This window comes from Budorcas taxicolor, chromosome 17 (assembly GCF_023091745.1).
Source record: "Budorcas taxicolor isolate Tak-1 chromosome 17, Takin1.1, whole genome shotgun sequence".
NCBI classification, from domain to species: domain Eukaryota; kingdom Metazoa; phylum Chordata; class Mammalia; order Artiodactyla; family Bovidae; genus Budorcas; species Budorcas taxicolor.
In genome coordinates, this window is record NC_068926.1 from 61,397,547 (window position 1) to 61,413,868 (window position 16,322).

General features: G+C 52.1%; 1 protein-coding gene across 2 annotated transcripts in view; it reads left to right on the forward strand.

Moving 5' to 3' along the window:
• Positions 1-16,322, forward strand: part of TPCN1 (two pore segment channel 1) — a 63,787-nt gene that overhangs the window by 44,690 nt on the left and 2,775 nt on the right. For both annotated transcript variants that reach the window (XM_052654321.1, XM_052654322.1), the window contains 14 exons: positions 367-430; positions 1,662-1,706; positions 6,638-6,694; positions 7,098-7,151; positions 8,191-8,263; positions 9,579-9,686; positions 10,657-10,728; positions 11,217-11,306; positions 12,532-12,647; positions 13,393-13,439; positions 13,999-14,067; positions 14,161-14,245; positions 15,034-15,173; positions 15,681-15,761. In XM_052654321.1, the coding sequence (XP_052510281.1) occupies positions 367-430; positions 1,662-1,706; positions 6,638-6,694; positions 7,098-7,151; positions 8,191-8,263; positions 9,579-9,686; positions 10,657-10,728; positions 11,217-11,306; positions 12,532-12,647; positions 13,393-13,439; positions 13,999-14,067; positions 14,161-14,245; positions 15,034-15,173; positions 15,681-15,761 (1,101 nt within the window). The remainder of the gene's footprint in view (positions 1-366; positions 431-1,661; positions 1,707-6,637; positions 6,695-7,097; positions 7,152-8,190; positions 8,264-9,578; positions 9,687-10,656; positions 10,729-11,216; positions 11,307-12,531; positions 12,648-13,392; positions 13,440-13,998; positions 14,068-14,160; positions 14,246-15,033; positions 15,174-15,680; positions 15,762-16,322) is intronic.

Sequence of the window (16,322 nt, forward strand, 5' to 3'; positions counted from 1 at the left end):
CCCAGCCAAACCTGCCCATCCCCCTGCAATGTGCCGTCCTAGTTCAGAGCCCTGCGTCTCAGACCCCATTAGTCGCCGTGTGGCGTCCGGCAGGTTATGGAACCTTTCCAAGGCTTGTCTCGCCTGGGAAGTGGGGCCGTGAGAGTCCTACCCCGCTGCGTTAGTTTCAGGGTCATATAAAATAATGCCAGTGCACAGCACAGTGAAAAGGCCAGCAGGCCTCAGCTGTTCTGTAGATCCCCGAGTATCTTCATGGTTTCCCGAGTTAGTCAGAGAGCAGGAAAGGAAAGCAGCATCCTGGCCCCCAGGGCTGGGTTCCAGTTCCTGGTCCTAACTCTCTCCCCCACGGCCCTGTTACTTGATCAGGCAAAGAGAAATCGAGAACACTGGTTTGATGAGCTTCCCAGAACAGCATTCCTCATCTTCAAAGGTAAGGCTGACCTGAACATTGCGTCCTGACTGCTGGGGACGAATGGAGGTTTCCAGAGGCCGCTGATGAGCGTTTAAAGAACATGACCAGAGTGGCTGGGTGTGTGTGTGTACACGCGCACATGCGTATGAACTGTCTGTGTAGAAGAGAGTGTGATGACCCCAGCAGAGAATGAGTATTGGACTAGGGAGGGAAATCAGTAACGTAAAAACCAAACAAAAAAGAACTGTGGATTATTTTTTCAACTATTATTGAATAGTTCAATCAATATTGAACTATTATTCATTGAAGGAAATGTATACAAAGTTAGATAATTGGAAGAAAAGGAAAGTCTCCCACACAGAGATAATCAGTATTAATTTTCTGACGTGTTTTCTTTTGTTACGGGTTATTTTCTATGCCTTTTAAAAACAGTAGAGGGGATTACATTGTACATTCTGTTGTGAAACATGCCTTTTACCTAATAATAGAGTTTTTACCTTCCTCTTGTATCAGGATATATAGTTAGTGTATCTGATCTCATAATGACGCTTGTATCATATAAAATTAAAATTTTTAACATTTGAGTCCACTGTGTCATTTATTTAGTAGTTTTCTCTGAATTTCCTGCCAGTTTTGAAGTTCCACACAGGATATGCTTAGCTCACAGGGGTTACAGTTCAGCCGTTTTGAACAAGAGTTAAAATGGCCAGACTCCCCTGGTGGTCGAGTGGTTAAGATGCCATGCTTCCAATGCAGGGGGCTCAGGTTCTGTTCCTGGTTGGGGAAGTTCCCCATGCTGCTCAGTGTGGCCCCCCCCCAAAAAAAAAGTTAAAATGGTATATCCTATTTTGGGATTTCTCCCAAGATAGAGTAGAACTTTGAGCACAGCTGTTACTATTCCATGTTCTTTAGCGAGTTTTCCATTCCATTGGGAAGATATGTTATTCAAGTGGATGAGTAAACAGTGCTGGGTCTAGGCCAGGAGCAAACTTGAAGTTTCAGGAGCGGCCAGCAAAACCTTGTTCTGTTTTGTCACAGCTCCAGGTTGCCCAGGCTCTTCCCAGAGCAGTTGTTGCCAATGCATTGTTGTCTGGGCGCATAAGAATGGGCGTTCCTCTGAGAGCAGACCCTTCCTTTTTCGTCCCCTGGACATAAACACCCCATTTGCTTACATGCATGGCATATGTGGTTGGTGATTATGTACTTATACGTGAAAATTTCACTGTTACCATTTCTTCTCTTCAAACAGGAATTAATATCCTTGTGAAGTCCAAGGCCTTCCAGTATTTCATGTGTAAGTATGAAGTGCCACGGCTCTAGGTCTCTCTCCTGAGTCTTACTGCTCCAGAAGGTGGAGGGGCAAGGGATAAGTCATGCCGTTGGCGTTTTATCAGAGGAAATTCCAAGCACGTGTGAAAGTGGAGGGACCGTCATGAGCATCCACGCACCCATCCCCCAGCTTCAACAATGATCGTCTCCTGGCCAGTCTTTCTTGTCCATCTAATCCCCTCAGTCCAGCTTATCGCCCCTTCTCCAGACCTGGGGTTTTGGGAATCAAATTCCAGAACCACAGATTGTGGTTGGTTGACACATCACTTTGACCTGTTTTAATCTGTAGGTTTCTGCCCCATCCATTTTTTCCCTCTTGCAGTATTTAGTTGAAGAAACAGGATTGTTTGTCCTTCAGCCTTGTTTTTGTGCATTCCTCTGTTGCTTATCTATCAGATCTAGGCCCTTGAATCTATTTCTCACTTCCACTGTATAATCATAAGGGATTTGATTTAGGTCATACCTGAATGGTCTAGCGGTTTTCCCTACTTTCTTCAATTTAAGTCTGAATTTGGCAATAAGGAGTTCATGATCTGAGCCACAGTCAGCTCCTGGTCTTGTTTTTGTTGACTGTATAGAGCTTCGCCATCTTTGGCTGCATAGAATATAATCAATCTGATTTCGGTGTTGACCATCCGGTGATGTCCATGTGTAGAGTCTTCTCTTGTGTTGTTGGAAGAGGGTGTTTGCTATGACCAGTGCATTTTCTTGGCAAAACTCTATTAGTCTTTGCCCTGCTTCATTCCGCATTCCAAGGCCAAATTTTCCTGTTACTCCAGGTGTTTCTTGACTTCCTACTTTTGCATTCCAGTCCCCTATAATGAAAAGGACATCTTTTGTGGGTGTTAGTTCTAAAAGGTCTTGTAGGTCTTCATAGAACCGTTCAACTTCAGCTTCTTCAGCGTTACTGGTTGGGGCATAGACTTGGATAACTGTGATATTGAATGGTTTGCCTTGGAGACGAACAGAGATCATTCTGTCATTTCTGAGATTGCATCCAAGTACTGCATTTCGGACTCTTTTGTTGACCACGATGGCTACTCCATTTCTTCTGAGGGATTCCTGCCCACAGTAGTAGATATAATGGTCATCTGAGTTAAACATCTGAGTTAAACATCCGCTGGATCATGGAAAAAGCAAGAGAGTTCCAGAAAAACATCTATTTCTGCTTTATTGACTATGCCAAAGCCTTTGACTGTGTGGATCACAATAAACTGTGGAACATTCTGAAAGAGATGGGAATCCCAGACCACCTAACCTGCCTCTTGAGAAATCTGTATGCAGGTCAGGAAGCAACAGTTAGAACTGGACATGGAACAACAGACTGGTTCCAAATAGGAAAAGGAGTACGTCAAGGCTGTATATTGTCACCCTGCTTATTTAACTTATATGCAGAGTACATCATGAGAAACGCTGGACTGGAAGAAACACAAGCTGGAATCAAGATTGTCGGGAGAAATATCAGTAACCTCAGATATGCAGATGACAGCACCCTTATGGCAGAAAGTGAAGAGGAACTAAAAAGCCTCTTGATGAAAGTGAAAGAGGAGAGTGAAAAAGTTGGCTTAAAGCTCAACATTCAGAAAACGAAGATCATGGCATCCAGTCCCATCACTTCATGGGAAATAGATGGGGAAACAGTAGAAACAGTGTCAGACTTTATTTTTTTGGGCTCCAAAATCACTGCAGATGGTGACTGCAGCCATGAAATTAAAAGACGCTTACTCCTTGGAAGAAAAGTTATGACCAACCTAGATAGTATATTGAAAAGCAGAGACATTACTTTGCCGACTAAGGTCCGCCTAGTCAAGGCTAGGGTTTTTCCTGTGGTCATGTATGGATGTGAGAGTTGGACTGTGAAGAAGGCTGAGTGTCGAAGAATTGATGCTTTTGAACTGTGGTGTTGGAGAAGACTTGGGAGTCCCTTGGACTGCAAGGAGATCCAACCAGTCCATTCTGAAGGAGATCAACCCTGGGATTTCTTTGGAAGGAATGATGCTAAAGCTGCAACTCCAGTACTTTGGCCACCTCATGCGAAGAGCTGACTCATTGGAAAAGACTCTGATGCTGGGAGGGATTGGGGGCAGGAGGAGAAGCGGATGACAGAGGATGAGATGGCTGGATGGCATCACTGACTCGATGGACGTGAGTCTGAGTGAACTCCGGGAGATGATGATGAACAGGGAGGCCTGGTGTGCTGCAATTCATGGGGTCGCAAAGAGTCGGACACGACTGAGCGACTGAACTGAACTGAACTGTTGCTTATGCCCTGGAGTTTGGTAGTTAGAGCTAGAGCTGTGTTGTCTAACATGGCAGCCATTAGCCACACATGGCTATTTGAATTTAAGCCAACTAAAATTATAAATTCAGTTCCCATCACAGTAGCCGATGTTTGAGCACTCAGTAACCACATCTGGCTAATGATGACCAATGGGACTGCACACATGCAGACTGGTCTACTCATCCAGAGGTTTGGTGGGGTTCACCTTTCTCAGGAGCTCTGGTTCCATGTAATGGGAAATGGTGTTTAGAGATCACAGTCAGAGATGCTAACAGTACATGTTGCTTGGAGTTGGTTATTGTTTCCAGGACTTTCCATGGGCAGAGGTAGGATTTTGGTTTTTTCTTTTTTCTTGTAAAGAAACTAGCTTGTGAGTTTTTCTTGATACTCTTAATTGAAATTTCGGACTATTGGGTTTTTACCTAAGTCCATCATTCTTTCATATCTAAATTCCCAGGCTTAAAATTCTAGTTCCCAGCAATACTGACACAACCACTCACTTGCTGTATCTCACAGTCCACACTGTGTCTCCACACACAGTCCACACACAGTCTTCAAAGAACAACACCAGCACAACCCTAACCATTAAAATTGTTAGAAACACCACTGTAGGGATATACATTTAGATGACTATGTCTTAAGGTCACCCGGAATAGTTTTTCTCCATGTGGGTATGTCACCATCTAGATGCATATTTAGATTTATTTCATTTTATTTAAAAAAAATTTGTTTTTTAATGTTTCCAATGTTGTGTTGGTTTCTGCCTTACAATAACACGAATCAGCCATAATTATACATATATCCCCTCCCACTTGAACTTCCCTCTCCTCCCATACCACCCCTTTAGGTCAGCATAGAGCACCAGACTGGGCTCTCCGTGTTAACAGCAGCTTCTCACCAGGGTCCACTTTACACGATAACGTGTCTGTGCTGTTGTTTTCTCCATTGGTCCCTCCCCCACTGTGTGCACAAGTCCATTCTCTACATGTGCATCTCCATTCCTTCCCGCAGATAGGTTCATCAGTGCCGTTTATTTCATTAAAAAAAAAAAATGTTTAGGGGGCTTCCCTGGCGGCCCAGGAGCTAAGACTCTGCGCTCCCACTGCAGGGGCGCGGGTTTGATCCATGGTTGGGGGAGCTGGGATCCCACATGCCATGTGGCACGGCCAAAATAAAATGGAATGATGGAGCATTTAAACATTATTTTAGAGATTGCTTTTTACATTTAATTTTGCTTTATAATTATGTGTGTGTGTGTATATATATATATATATATATATATATATGTGATTACAAGTCAGATCTACCAGACAAAATATACTCAAGGAAGTCTCACTTAATCCTATCACCTCCCCCAGTGGGTAACTTTTATTATACTTTATCCTTCCATTTGTAAAACTGTAAGTAGATGCATATATGCACATTTTTCTGTCTTACATAAACTAGCACAGTTTATAAACTTTTTTCAACTTTGCTTTTTTTTAGTTAACAATATGTCCTAGAGACCACACCACATTAATACATAGAAATGTTAATTTTTTTTAATATTTAACTGTTTAATTCCTGATGATAGTTTTTTTCTTTCTTTTATATGGGTATTATACATTTACTTCATGAGTGGTTTTTTTTTTTAAACTTCTGTTTTATTTTTTTAAATTGTGAAAGTGTGATAACACATTTACAGGAGACTTGGAAAACACAGAACAAAGTTACATATGGTTCCATTATATATTACAATTGTAGATTACATTATATATTATATATTACAATTAAGTAGATACATATATATATCATATATTATATATTACAATTAAGTAGATACAATAAGATTTTTAGTTGGAGTTTCAATATCAAACTCTTCAAAAATTTAATGATATAGATAGAAAAGTAGAAGGATATAGTAGACCTGAAAAGCCCTATGAACCAGTTCAACATAATTAAGATTTATGGTTGACAGTATACCATTTCATGGATGTACCATAGTTTACTCATCCAGCCTCCTATCCATCATTTGGGCTGTTTTTCCAGCTTCTCTGCAACCACAAATAGCTCTTCAGTAAATAGCTTGCAGCATATGTCATTCTGTTTTTGCCAGTGTCTCATTGGGGTGGGTCCCATAAGCAGGATTGCTAGACGAAAGGCCAAGTGCATGTGCAAGTTTGCTAATTAGTTCCTGGAGTCATTGAACGAGCAGATGTCTCTAGGGAGAAACAGATGCTGTCAGTACTCAAACCCAATGTATGTGGTCCATCTTATACATCAGCTTGGAATAAGCAGCAGGTTTTATGGAAACAGGTTTTTTAATTTGTATCAATTAAAATAGTCCAGTTGCTTTGCAGTGTTGTTAGCTTCTACTGTGCTGAAGCGTCTTAAGTGGCATCCCTACAGTGACCCAGAGCGTGTCTTTGGAAACCTGTAGCTGTTTTCTAAGTGAAACCACTGGTCGATGTAGCTCATGGTAAAAGCACTAAGCAGGAAGTCACCTGTTATCTGGGTGTGGGGAGCTGCCCTGCATTCGCTCAGAGTTCCCTATAAACTAACCAGGGGCTGCAGCTGTGACCTGTGGATTTCCGCACCCACCTGTGCTCTCTCTCTCATGAGCCTGTCTGTTGCAGATTTGGTGGTGGCAGTCAACGGGGTCTGGATCCTTGTGGAGACCTTCATGCTGAAAGGTGAGCCCGGCAAGGGGACTGGCCTGTCCTGTGGGCACACCTGGCCCACCTGTTTGTTTTTTTTTTTAAGATCTATATTTATTTATTTGCAGCTGTGCTGGGTCTCTGTTGCTGGGTGCGGGTTTTCTCTAGCTGTGGAGAGTAGGGGCTTGTCTCCCTCGTGGTGCACAGGCTTCTCGTTGCCGTGGCTTCTCTTGCTGTGGAGCACGGGCTTTAGGCACGCGGGCTTCAGTAGCTGTGGCTCCCGGGCTCTTCGAGCACGGGCTTAGTTGCTCCCTTGCGTATGGGGTCTCTCCCGAGCAGGGATTGAACCCATGTCCCCAGCACTGGCAGGCAGATTCTTAACCACTGGACCAGGGAAGCCCCTGGCCCACCTCTTCAGCTGCTGCCCCTCTTCTCACAGGTGGGAACTTCGTCTCCAGGCACGTGCCGTGGAGTTACCTCGTCTTCCTGACTAGTAAGTCTCTGACATGGCCTTGTTCGTGTCCTCACCACTGGCTGGAACCTCCTGGGTTAGGGTCTCGTGGCTCTTCTCTAAAGCAGGGAAGCGACAGCAGCGGGAAGCAAAAATCGAGTCTGATTCTCCCCCGTCCCTGTTCTAACCAAGTCCCTGTGCTGGGCGTGACTCACAGGGCCACGTGGGGCCGCTTCAGCCTTCATCTGAGGCCTCGTCTCTCACCAGCACCGCCCCCCCTGCCTTGTCCCCCAGGACCCCCTGCCCTCTCTTAGCCCTGGGCCTCTGCCTGGGTGTCTTCTCTGCCAGTGCACTCATCCCCTCACCACACCCCTCTGCCTGACACCCCTCTCCCCCCATCACGTCTAAACATTAGACATGACTAGTAACGCCACGTCCTAAATTGTTTTCATTCTTCTTAAAAAGTGGGACTTCGACTGCCTTGATCAGTGCCCTCTGGCATCCTATGCGGAGTTCAGAGTAGCATAGGGACTCAGCGTACACACTCAGTTTAGAGGGCCCTGGGGGTCCATTCCCGGCTGTGCCTCTCGTGTGACCTGAAGTCCCCCCGCCGCAGCTCCCCCTTCACTTCCTCCTTTCATCATGTTCCAGGGACTCCCACCTTCCTTCCGCCTCTCAAGCAGGCCAAGATCACATCCAAGCTGGCCCCTGATTGTTTCAAATGTAACACCTCCCCCAGTGTAACATACTCATTCCCTGTCTTCCTCTAAACTCTAACCATCCAGTGCAATGCCTGGCACGGAAGTTGTGCTCAGGAAATATCCGTCGGATGGACAGACAATGCCTGGCAACCCCCCAGGCAGCAGGAGCGCATGCTGGTCTTGTTAGCAGGCAGCCCTGGTTGGCCAGCATCTGGGCCTGGCCCTGCTCCAGAGCCCACACTTCCACTGGGGGCGCAGGTGGGATGTGGGTGTCCGCAGGGCACGCGACCAGACCTCAGGAGAGTCCTGAGAAAGGAGACAGGCCAGGTGTGGGGGAGGCTGCAGTAGGGCCCCCGCTCACTGCCTCCTCCTGCTCACAGTCTACGCGGTGGAGCTGTTCCTGAAAGTTGCCGGCCTGGGCCCTGTCGAGTACCTGTCCTCTGGATGGAACCTGTGAGTACAGAGCATGTGTCGCTCCTTTTTTTTTTTTTTAATTTATTTGATTACTTATTTGACCGTGGAGGGTCTTAGTTGTGCCACCCGCATCTTCAGTCTTTGCAGCACGTGGGATCTCTAGTTGCAGCATGTGAAGTCTTTAGTTGCGGCATGTGGGATCTTGTTCCCGGGCCCCCTGCTTCAGGAGTGAGGAGTCCTAGCCCCTGGACCACCAAGGAAGTCCCTAGAGCATGTTTCTCAACCATGTCAGAGACTCTGATGAAAGCCATGGGCCCTCTCCCTCCTCACCCACCACCAGAAGGTCCGAGGCCAGCTTGGGTCTCTGTCCCCTGGAGGGGTTCTGCCTGTGGCTCCGGGCACCGCCAGGGTCAGGCCCTCATCTTCCTCTCTGGGACCACCCCACTAGTCCCTCCTGGATGAGGCCTCTTGGGAGTCCTTAGGCTGCCTGGCTCTTTCTGAGTCACTGAACCCCACACCCCTCCCTGACAACTAAGCTCTCTTATCCTCCATGAAAACCACAACACTCACAGAGGTGGTGGCACGCAGCCTGATGCATGGTCAGCATCGAGCTGGAGGCCCCCCTCCCTGTTCCAGAGACCCCAAGAGGTCGCTCACTGCCCACGAAAGTTAACTCACCTGCAAAGTCAGGCCTCGCTCATGTGGTCTCGGGTCATGAGCGTGAAATAGGTTAGTAAGTAGAGAGGAGCTGGGCAGAGCAGCAGGGTGTGTGCTCGCAGTTGGCAGGTGCAGGGTTTTAATATGTATCTGGGGGGGGTCCTCTGTCCTGCGTGGGGGGAGCTGGCCTCCAGGAGGGCCTCCGCTGTGGTCCTGCCCCATCCCGCAGTCCCTTCACCAAGGTTACTGGTGTATCCTGTGTCTGCCGTGAGACCTTCAGGAAGGGGTTTCCGACCCCTGAGGGATGGGCTGTTGATTCAGAGGCCCAGTGATGGCAGCCTCAAGGGCACCCAACGGCGGCAGGAAGCTGGACGGCTGCAGGGCCTGCAGCTGCCTTTGCGGTGGTTTGGTGTGTGGGCTCAGAGTCATAAACCAGAGCGCCACAACCTCTGAGGGTCCATGGGGACCTTCCAAGCCCCTACTGCACCTCAGCCCTGATTTTTGGTCTCTTGTCAAGAAAAACCCTCCCTTGCTCTCAGCTTTCCCCAGGCCACCAGCGTAGGAAACAGTACACGTTTGTAGAAGCCTGGGGACGTTGTCCCTTACCAGCTGGGAGGGTCTCCCTGCAGTGGGGGAGGCTGGGGGGGTGGGCTGAGCAGACCTCAGCTTCTCTTCCTGCTTCCCTCTCCATCCCCAGGTTCGACTTCTCCGTCACAGCCTTTGCCTTCCTGGGACTGCTGGCTCTGGCCTTCAACATGGAGCCCTTCTACTTCATAGTGGTCCTGCGTCCCCTCCAGCTGCTGAGGTGATGGCAGGGCTGGGTCTGGTGGGTGGGCAGTGACTAGATGGAGCCTGAAGTCTCACCGGCTGGGCGTCAGAGGTGGCCCGCCCCTGCAAGAGCACCCAGGGTTGGTGCTTGTGGGGTGCTGAGGGGCCTTGTCCTGTGTGGCCTGCTGCCTCTGACAGTGGAAGAGAACCATAGCTCAGGGCTCCAGTGAACTTGGCCTGTGCTGGTATCAGCTGCAGCCACAGAAACCCATGTGCTCAGTCACAGACCAGGGAGCCACCGCCCCCGAGGGTCCAAAGAGACCCTTTGAGACCCTACGGCGCCCCAGTCATGATTTTCTGGCAGTCTCTTGTCATGAAAAACCATCACTTGGTCTCACCTTTCCCCCCAGGCACCAGTGTAGGAATCCAGCACAGATCTGTAGAAATCTATAGACGTTGTCCTTTGCCAGTTAAGAGGTCTCCTTGTGTCCTCTGAAGCCTCGTTTTCCTCTAAAATATCCAGCTGCGAGCCCATTCACGGCCATCGCCCCCTCCCATCCTTCCCTGGAGGGAGGCGTGGAGGTGAGGGACGGGGTGACTCTTTCTTATCTGGAGGAGCCTCCTTGGGCAGGGCCTTCTCCCCTCTTCCCGGGGTCATTACAGTGTCTCGGGCAAGGCCTCGCCCTGCGCTGAGCCTCAGGCTTCATTTATAAGTGGAGGCAAATAACCACTGCAGCTGTGCCATCAGAGTCTTGCCCTGAACCCCTTCAGGGAGGGGCCCGTCCCGTCCCGCCCCCAACACCCTGGCACTCCCACCGCCCTTCCCAGGGTGCCAGTCACCTAAGCCGAGTGCCCAGCTGGTGACTCTGGGGGAGAGGAGGCACTCAGGGGACAGAGAGGCCCCGGGCCTGCCCTGACCCCACCCCCTGGTGCAGTGTATTGGCCAGGCTGCGGCCATGCCCGGTGTCTGCAAGTGACCCGGCTGGCCTCCCTCTTCCCTCACTCAGGTTGTTTAAGCTGAAGAAACGTTACCGCAACGTGCTGGACACCATGTTTGAGCTGCTGCCCCGGATGGCCAGGTAGCGCCCTGACTCTGGGCCCCCAGGGCCAGGCGCCACGAGGCTTGTGCCCTCTCGGGGCGGGCAGCTGGGTGGGTGCGGGGGGCAGGGGAGGGGCGAGGAGGAGTCCCAGAAAGGATGGACATCGAGGGTCTTCAGGGAGCCCGAGGTCTTGACCACCACCGGTCTCCCTGGCTCCACTGTCTTCACTGAGCCGTCAGTCAGGGAGGGCGGGGATCTGTCAGCTTCACTTACCACCTGTGTCTGCCCTCACAGGTAAGGGGTGACTTGCTGGTCGAGGGGCGTCTGGTGCGAGTCCTCACCCGGGCGTTCTTCCACCCCCCGACCCGAATCCGAGGCCCGCCCCCTGCAGGCGCTCTCCAGCTGGCGCACCTGGCTAGGGGCGCACGTCTCCCCTGTGTCAGCTCGGGGGTCTGAGGTGCCAGGGCCGCCGGGCAAGCTGGGCTCTCCCGCCGGGCCCTCGATCACGCTCTGCCCCTCCTCCCCAGCCTGGGCCTCACCCTGCTCATCTTCTACTACTCCTTCGCCATCGTGGGCATGGAATTCTTCTGTGGAATCCTCTACACCAACTGCTGCAAGTGAGTTTGCAGCCGGGGCCCCCCGGGGGCAGCCTGCGTTCCTGGAGGGCCCCGGACGGGACTGGCACAGCTGCCTTTCCCCAGGGACCTGACCCCCGAAGCCACCGCGCCCGTTACAGCCCTGGGATCGCTGTGCCGAGCTTCCAGGGCTTGTCAGCACAGTGCAGCAGCTAGGAGAGGGGCCTCTCTGAAGCGAGGCCATTGAGCCACTCACCCCGTCCCCCAGGCAGGCTCCGGGAGCCTCTCTCCCAAAGGCCTCTGTCAGCTTTCCCTTCATGCTGAACACTGGAGGCTGCTCCACTGCTGGAGTGTGGGCCAGGGGCCACGGGCAGACAGGTCAGCTAGGGGTGGACTGACAGGATGAGACAGACACACGCGGGAAGGACAGAGAGCGGGGAACACAACCTCCTGTGATCCCTTCCTTCCTCCCAGGCCCCCATGATGCATCCAGTATTCTCTTTAGAATCTGTCCTTGTAGCTTCAAGCCCTAATGGATAAAGGTCCCAGAGCCACCAGCAGCATGTTGGGCTCAGAACCAGAGCCCATAGTGGTGGGTCACAGATCTTAGGGCACACCAGAACCCCCAGGGCAGCTGCTTTAAAGTTTAAACTCTAGACCCCACCCTGTCAGGTGCTGCCCTCTGAACAAGCTCCTTGGGGGCCCAAGGACCAAACGTGTCAAACCATCAGCGTGATTTACAGCAGATGAGTCATAAAAAGGCTGGAAGGGAAGTAGCAAGTAAGCTCTCAAAACAGGGGTGACTGATTACAACAGAAGAGAATATACAGTGCTCGGCCAGGTACTGGGGGAACCCCGTGAGGAGTGGGCCTCTCTCCAGGCTCTGCTGGCACCCGGCCTCCAGAGCACCCTGCAGACTGGCGGGGTGGGGACTGGGGTGGGGGAGCTGCCTAGAGGAGGCACTGTCTTTCTTTCCCCTCCTCCAGCTGCTGAGAGGAAGAAGGTTTTAGCAGCAGAGAAATGCCAAGTGGAGGAGGATGTGGGGGGCGAGTCCGGGGGTTCCCACCAGTACCCTGGGGACTCCCCTTGAGACAGGAAGATGGGCAAGAGAGCTGAGGGTTGGCAGGGGCGGTGCTGGGCAGGAAACCAGGCTGGTCCAGGCCAGATGCTCCTCGGTCAGACCTTGGTTTGTTTAAATTTTCTGTCCTCTGTCAAGGTGACCAATTGTCTTGTAACCTTCCCCCCACCCCTCTATCTCCCCGGCCAGTACAAGCACAGTGGCAGATGCCTACCGCTGGCTGAACCACACCGTGGGCAACAGGACCATCGTGGAGGAGGGCTACTACTATCTCAATAATTTTGACAACATCCTGAACAGCTTTGGTGAGTGCAGGAAGCCCAGGTGGGCCATGGTACCCACAGGTCCCAGGTGTCGGGGAGTGCAGCTGGCTGAGGCCTCCCCCTCCCCAGGGCGTTTGCCACACTTGCTCGAGTCCTCTTTGGCCCCCATGGAGCCTCTGGTTTGCCCAGCTTGGGGTGCAGCCCAAGCCAGACCCCAGGGCTCACTCGGTCGCCAGGTTTTCCTGCATCTGCTGTCCCTTTCCCAGCATCGGGGAGCAGCAGGGCTTCACGCTTGGCTGGGACGGGTACAGCCTGATGTTGGGGAGCCACCCCCCTTGTCACAACCCCAGTGTCACAGGGGGGCCCAGCCACAGTGCCCTGTGCACCCAGGCCAGGCCCACACAGCTCTGCTCCTGGTGTCCACGGAGAAGCTGGAAGGGCAGTGGGCCACAGACGGTAGGGGCCTTGCCAGACGCAGCTTTCTCAGAGTACCCCCTCATGACATCCCTAGACCGAGGAAGGTCTGGGGGGCTCTTCCTCAGGATCCCCACCCCAGCATCTCGAGCTTCTGAGGCAAAAGACGCATGCTTTAGGGGCCAGGCCGAGACGGGACCACTTCCTATGGGGCAGGCGCTCTGGAAGGGTCTTGGCCGCTCTCTCTGGAGCTCACAGCCCAGGCTGGCAGACAGGTGCCTGGTACCCAGGATAGGTGGACAGAGGCCACTGACCCCACTTTGCAAAAGCGGGTCTGATTAAGACATTTCTGTTTCTCCCTTCTGTTTGGCAGTGACCTTGTTCGAGCTCACGGTTGTCAACAACTGGTACATCATCATGGTAAGGACCTCCCCATCAGCTCCTGGGGGTGTCTGCCCTCATCCAGCCCAGCATGGGGTGCATTGCTCTCCTGTCCCCCACAGGGGGCCGGGGTTCTGTGGGGAGACCAGGATATGGGCTGAATCCCGGGGCCACCCCACCATTAGCTGAACGTGGCCTTGCTCCCCACCCTCTCTGCATATCCCTCACCAGCCAGGAGAGGCCAGGCAGCCTCTGGTCTCTGTCCTGCTCCCACTGCTGTGGGGGGAACTTGCCAATCAAGGAACAGTGTGGCCAAGGTGCTTGGTTGGTTTTTCCCATCCTTTAAATTCTCCAAAGGCTGGCTGCCTTAGTCCTGCGCCATTAGCTCTGAACGGGGAGGCGTCCAGGCCTAAGGAGCACAGAGGAGTTTTTGCACCTAAGGAGCCAGGTTGGCCTCCTTTGTCTCCACAACTGAAGGCAAATCAGGAAGGGTCTGTAAAGAGCGGGGGCCACAGAGAAGGCTGGGTAGACAGCGCATCCCCGCCCCCGGCCCCCCGCCCCCGGCGCTCGCTCACCGCCTGCTTCCCTCTGTCTGCAGGAAGGTGTCACCTCCCAGACCTCGCACTGGAGCCGCCTCTACTTCATGACCTTCTACATCGTGACCATGGTAGGTCGGGGGCCGCAGAGTGCCCGGGCTCTGGGGCCCCATCGCAATTCACACCCCCCATTCCTCTCTCCTCCCCTCCCTGTGCCTGGCCAGGTGGTGATGACCATCATTGTGGCCTTCATCCTCGAAGCCTTTGTCTTCCGAATGAACTACAGCCGCAAGAACCAGGACTCGGAAGGTCAGTGCGGGCGTCTGCCGCTTGTCTGCCTTTCTGTTCAGCTGTCAGCTTTTCAGCTGTCTGGATGTCCAGTCTTCTGGCAGTTCAGCTTATCAGTCTGGCTTATCTTTCTTGACCTCTTATTTGCATTATTTTCAAATAGTTAATGACCAAAAAAACCGCTCAGGATCTCATCTTAAAAACCAGAACAATTCAGATCAGAGATCAAGAAAAGCCACAGGCCGACTGTGACCCCAGCAGCCCTCTGTCCCACCTTTCTTATCTCCCAGACTGCTCACCCCTTAGCTGTTCCTTTTAGTTACCGTCCCTGTGTTCCAAACAACATGTTTGTCCTCTGGTTCTTGATTTAAACGATGTAAATACCGTGGGCCGCAGAGCCCATAGCAGCTTGACAAGCCCGGCTTCAGTGACAGCCTCCCTTTTCCCAGGTTGCATGGCTTTCTGTGTACTGATCCTCTATTCTTTCCAGATTCTCCATCAAAACCGCCACATCCCTATGGCGACTTGTTTCCAAATCTCTGTCCTCTCAGGCTACCTGATTGTTTCCTTCTGGCTCGGGGATGGCCTCCTGCAACCCTGTCCCCTGTACGCTGCTGGCCTGAGCAGCGCTCCTCACAGCAACTGTGAAGGGCAGGAAACGGGAGGGATGGGAGTGCTAGATGGTAGGGGCGACATGGGGGGTTGTATCCTGCAGATCCAGGGAACCTTAAGCCCCCTATAGGGGCAGCAGGGAGGCTGGCTAAACCAGACCAAGCCAGGCGCCTTCCCACTGCCCTCCCCTCCCGCAGTGGACGGCGGCATCACCCTGGAGAAGGAGCTCTCCAAAGACGAGCTGGTCGCAGTTCTGAAGCTCTACCGGGAGGCAGGGGGAGCCAACTCAGACATTGCCCAGCTGCTCAAGATCCTCTCCCAGATGGAGAGATACGAGGTGGGGAGCCCCAGGGCCTTGTCCGAAGGAGCTTAGTGCAACCCCTCCCCCACTGTCCATCCCCTCAAGTTGTGTTTGTGGCTGTGTCGCTGTGCTGGGCCTTAGTTGTGGCACACAGACTTAGTCGCCCCGAGCCATGTGAGATCTCAGTTCCCCAACCAAGGATTGAACCCACAGCCCCTGCATTGGAAGATGGATTCTTAGCCACTGGTTGGTGTTGAGTTGCTTAGTTGTGTCCAACTCTTTGCAGCCCCAAGGACTATAGCCCGCCAGGCTCCTCTGTCCATGGGATTCTCCCAGAAAGAATACTGGAGTGGGTTGCCATTTCCTTCTCCGGCTTAATCACTGGACCACCAGGAAAGTCCCCTGTCCCCACAAGTTTTAGTGACTTTTTTGGGGGGAGGGGGGCACCTTTGCAGAAGCCAGAGGAGCATGTGAGGCCTGCAGAAGCCAGGCACCAGGGCCCAGACTCGGGCGGGTCCCTGTAACCTCCCCATTCTTCCCTAGCAAAATACCTTGGTGTTTCTGGGACGGAGATCAAGGACCAAAAGCGACCTGAGCCTAAAGATGTACCAAGAGGAGATTCAGGTAGGAGCACCCCCCCGACCGCGCTGCCAGTTCCTCCTGCGTGGGAGTGGTCCTCCCCACTGCCGGGCGGGGGCCCATCTCCAGTCCCCGTCTTGAGTTGTGGGGCATGCTCGGTGGGGAGCTATGGGGGATTATCTGTTGGAACCACCACCAGTGGTCCTTCAGGGATCAGCCTTGAACCCTTGAAGCATTAGTTCCCCAACACAGGTAGCCCCCCATCTGTTCTTCCGCATGTCAGTGACCTCATCTCCTTCTCATCCTCTGAGCCAGAACTGAGAAGGAAACACGTGCAGCAGGAGACACACAGGGCAGAGAGAGCATGGTGGGGTGGTTCCTGGCTGGCTTGCCAGGACCAGCCTCTTCAAAGAGGGGAGTTAGGAGGTGCATGAAACTGCACGGAACTTTATACAACTTGTGAGCTCCAGGTTTTTCAAGTGTAAGATAAGGACACCTGGCTCAAAGGGGATATACCATGGAGGGTTGCGGGGGCGGGGGGGGGGGGGGTGCCACATCTCTTTGTGAACCACACAGATTATGTTCACAAGTAAAGGGTGATTATTA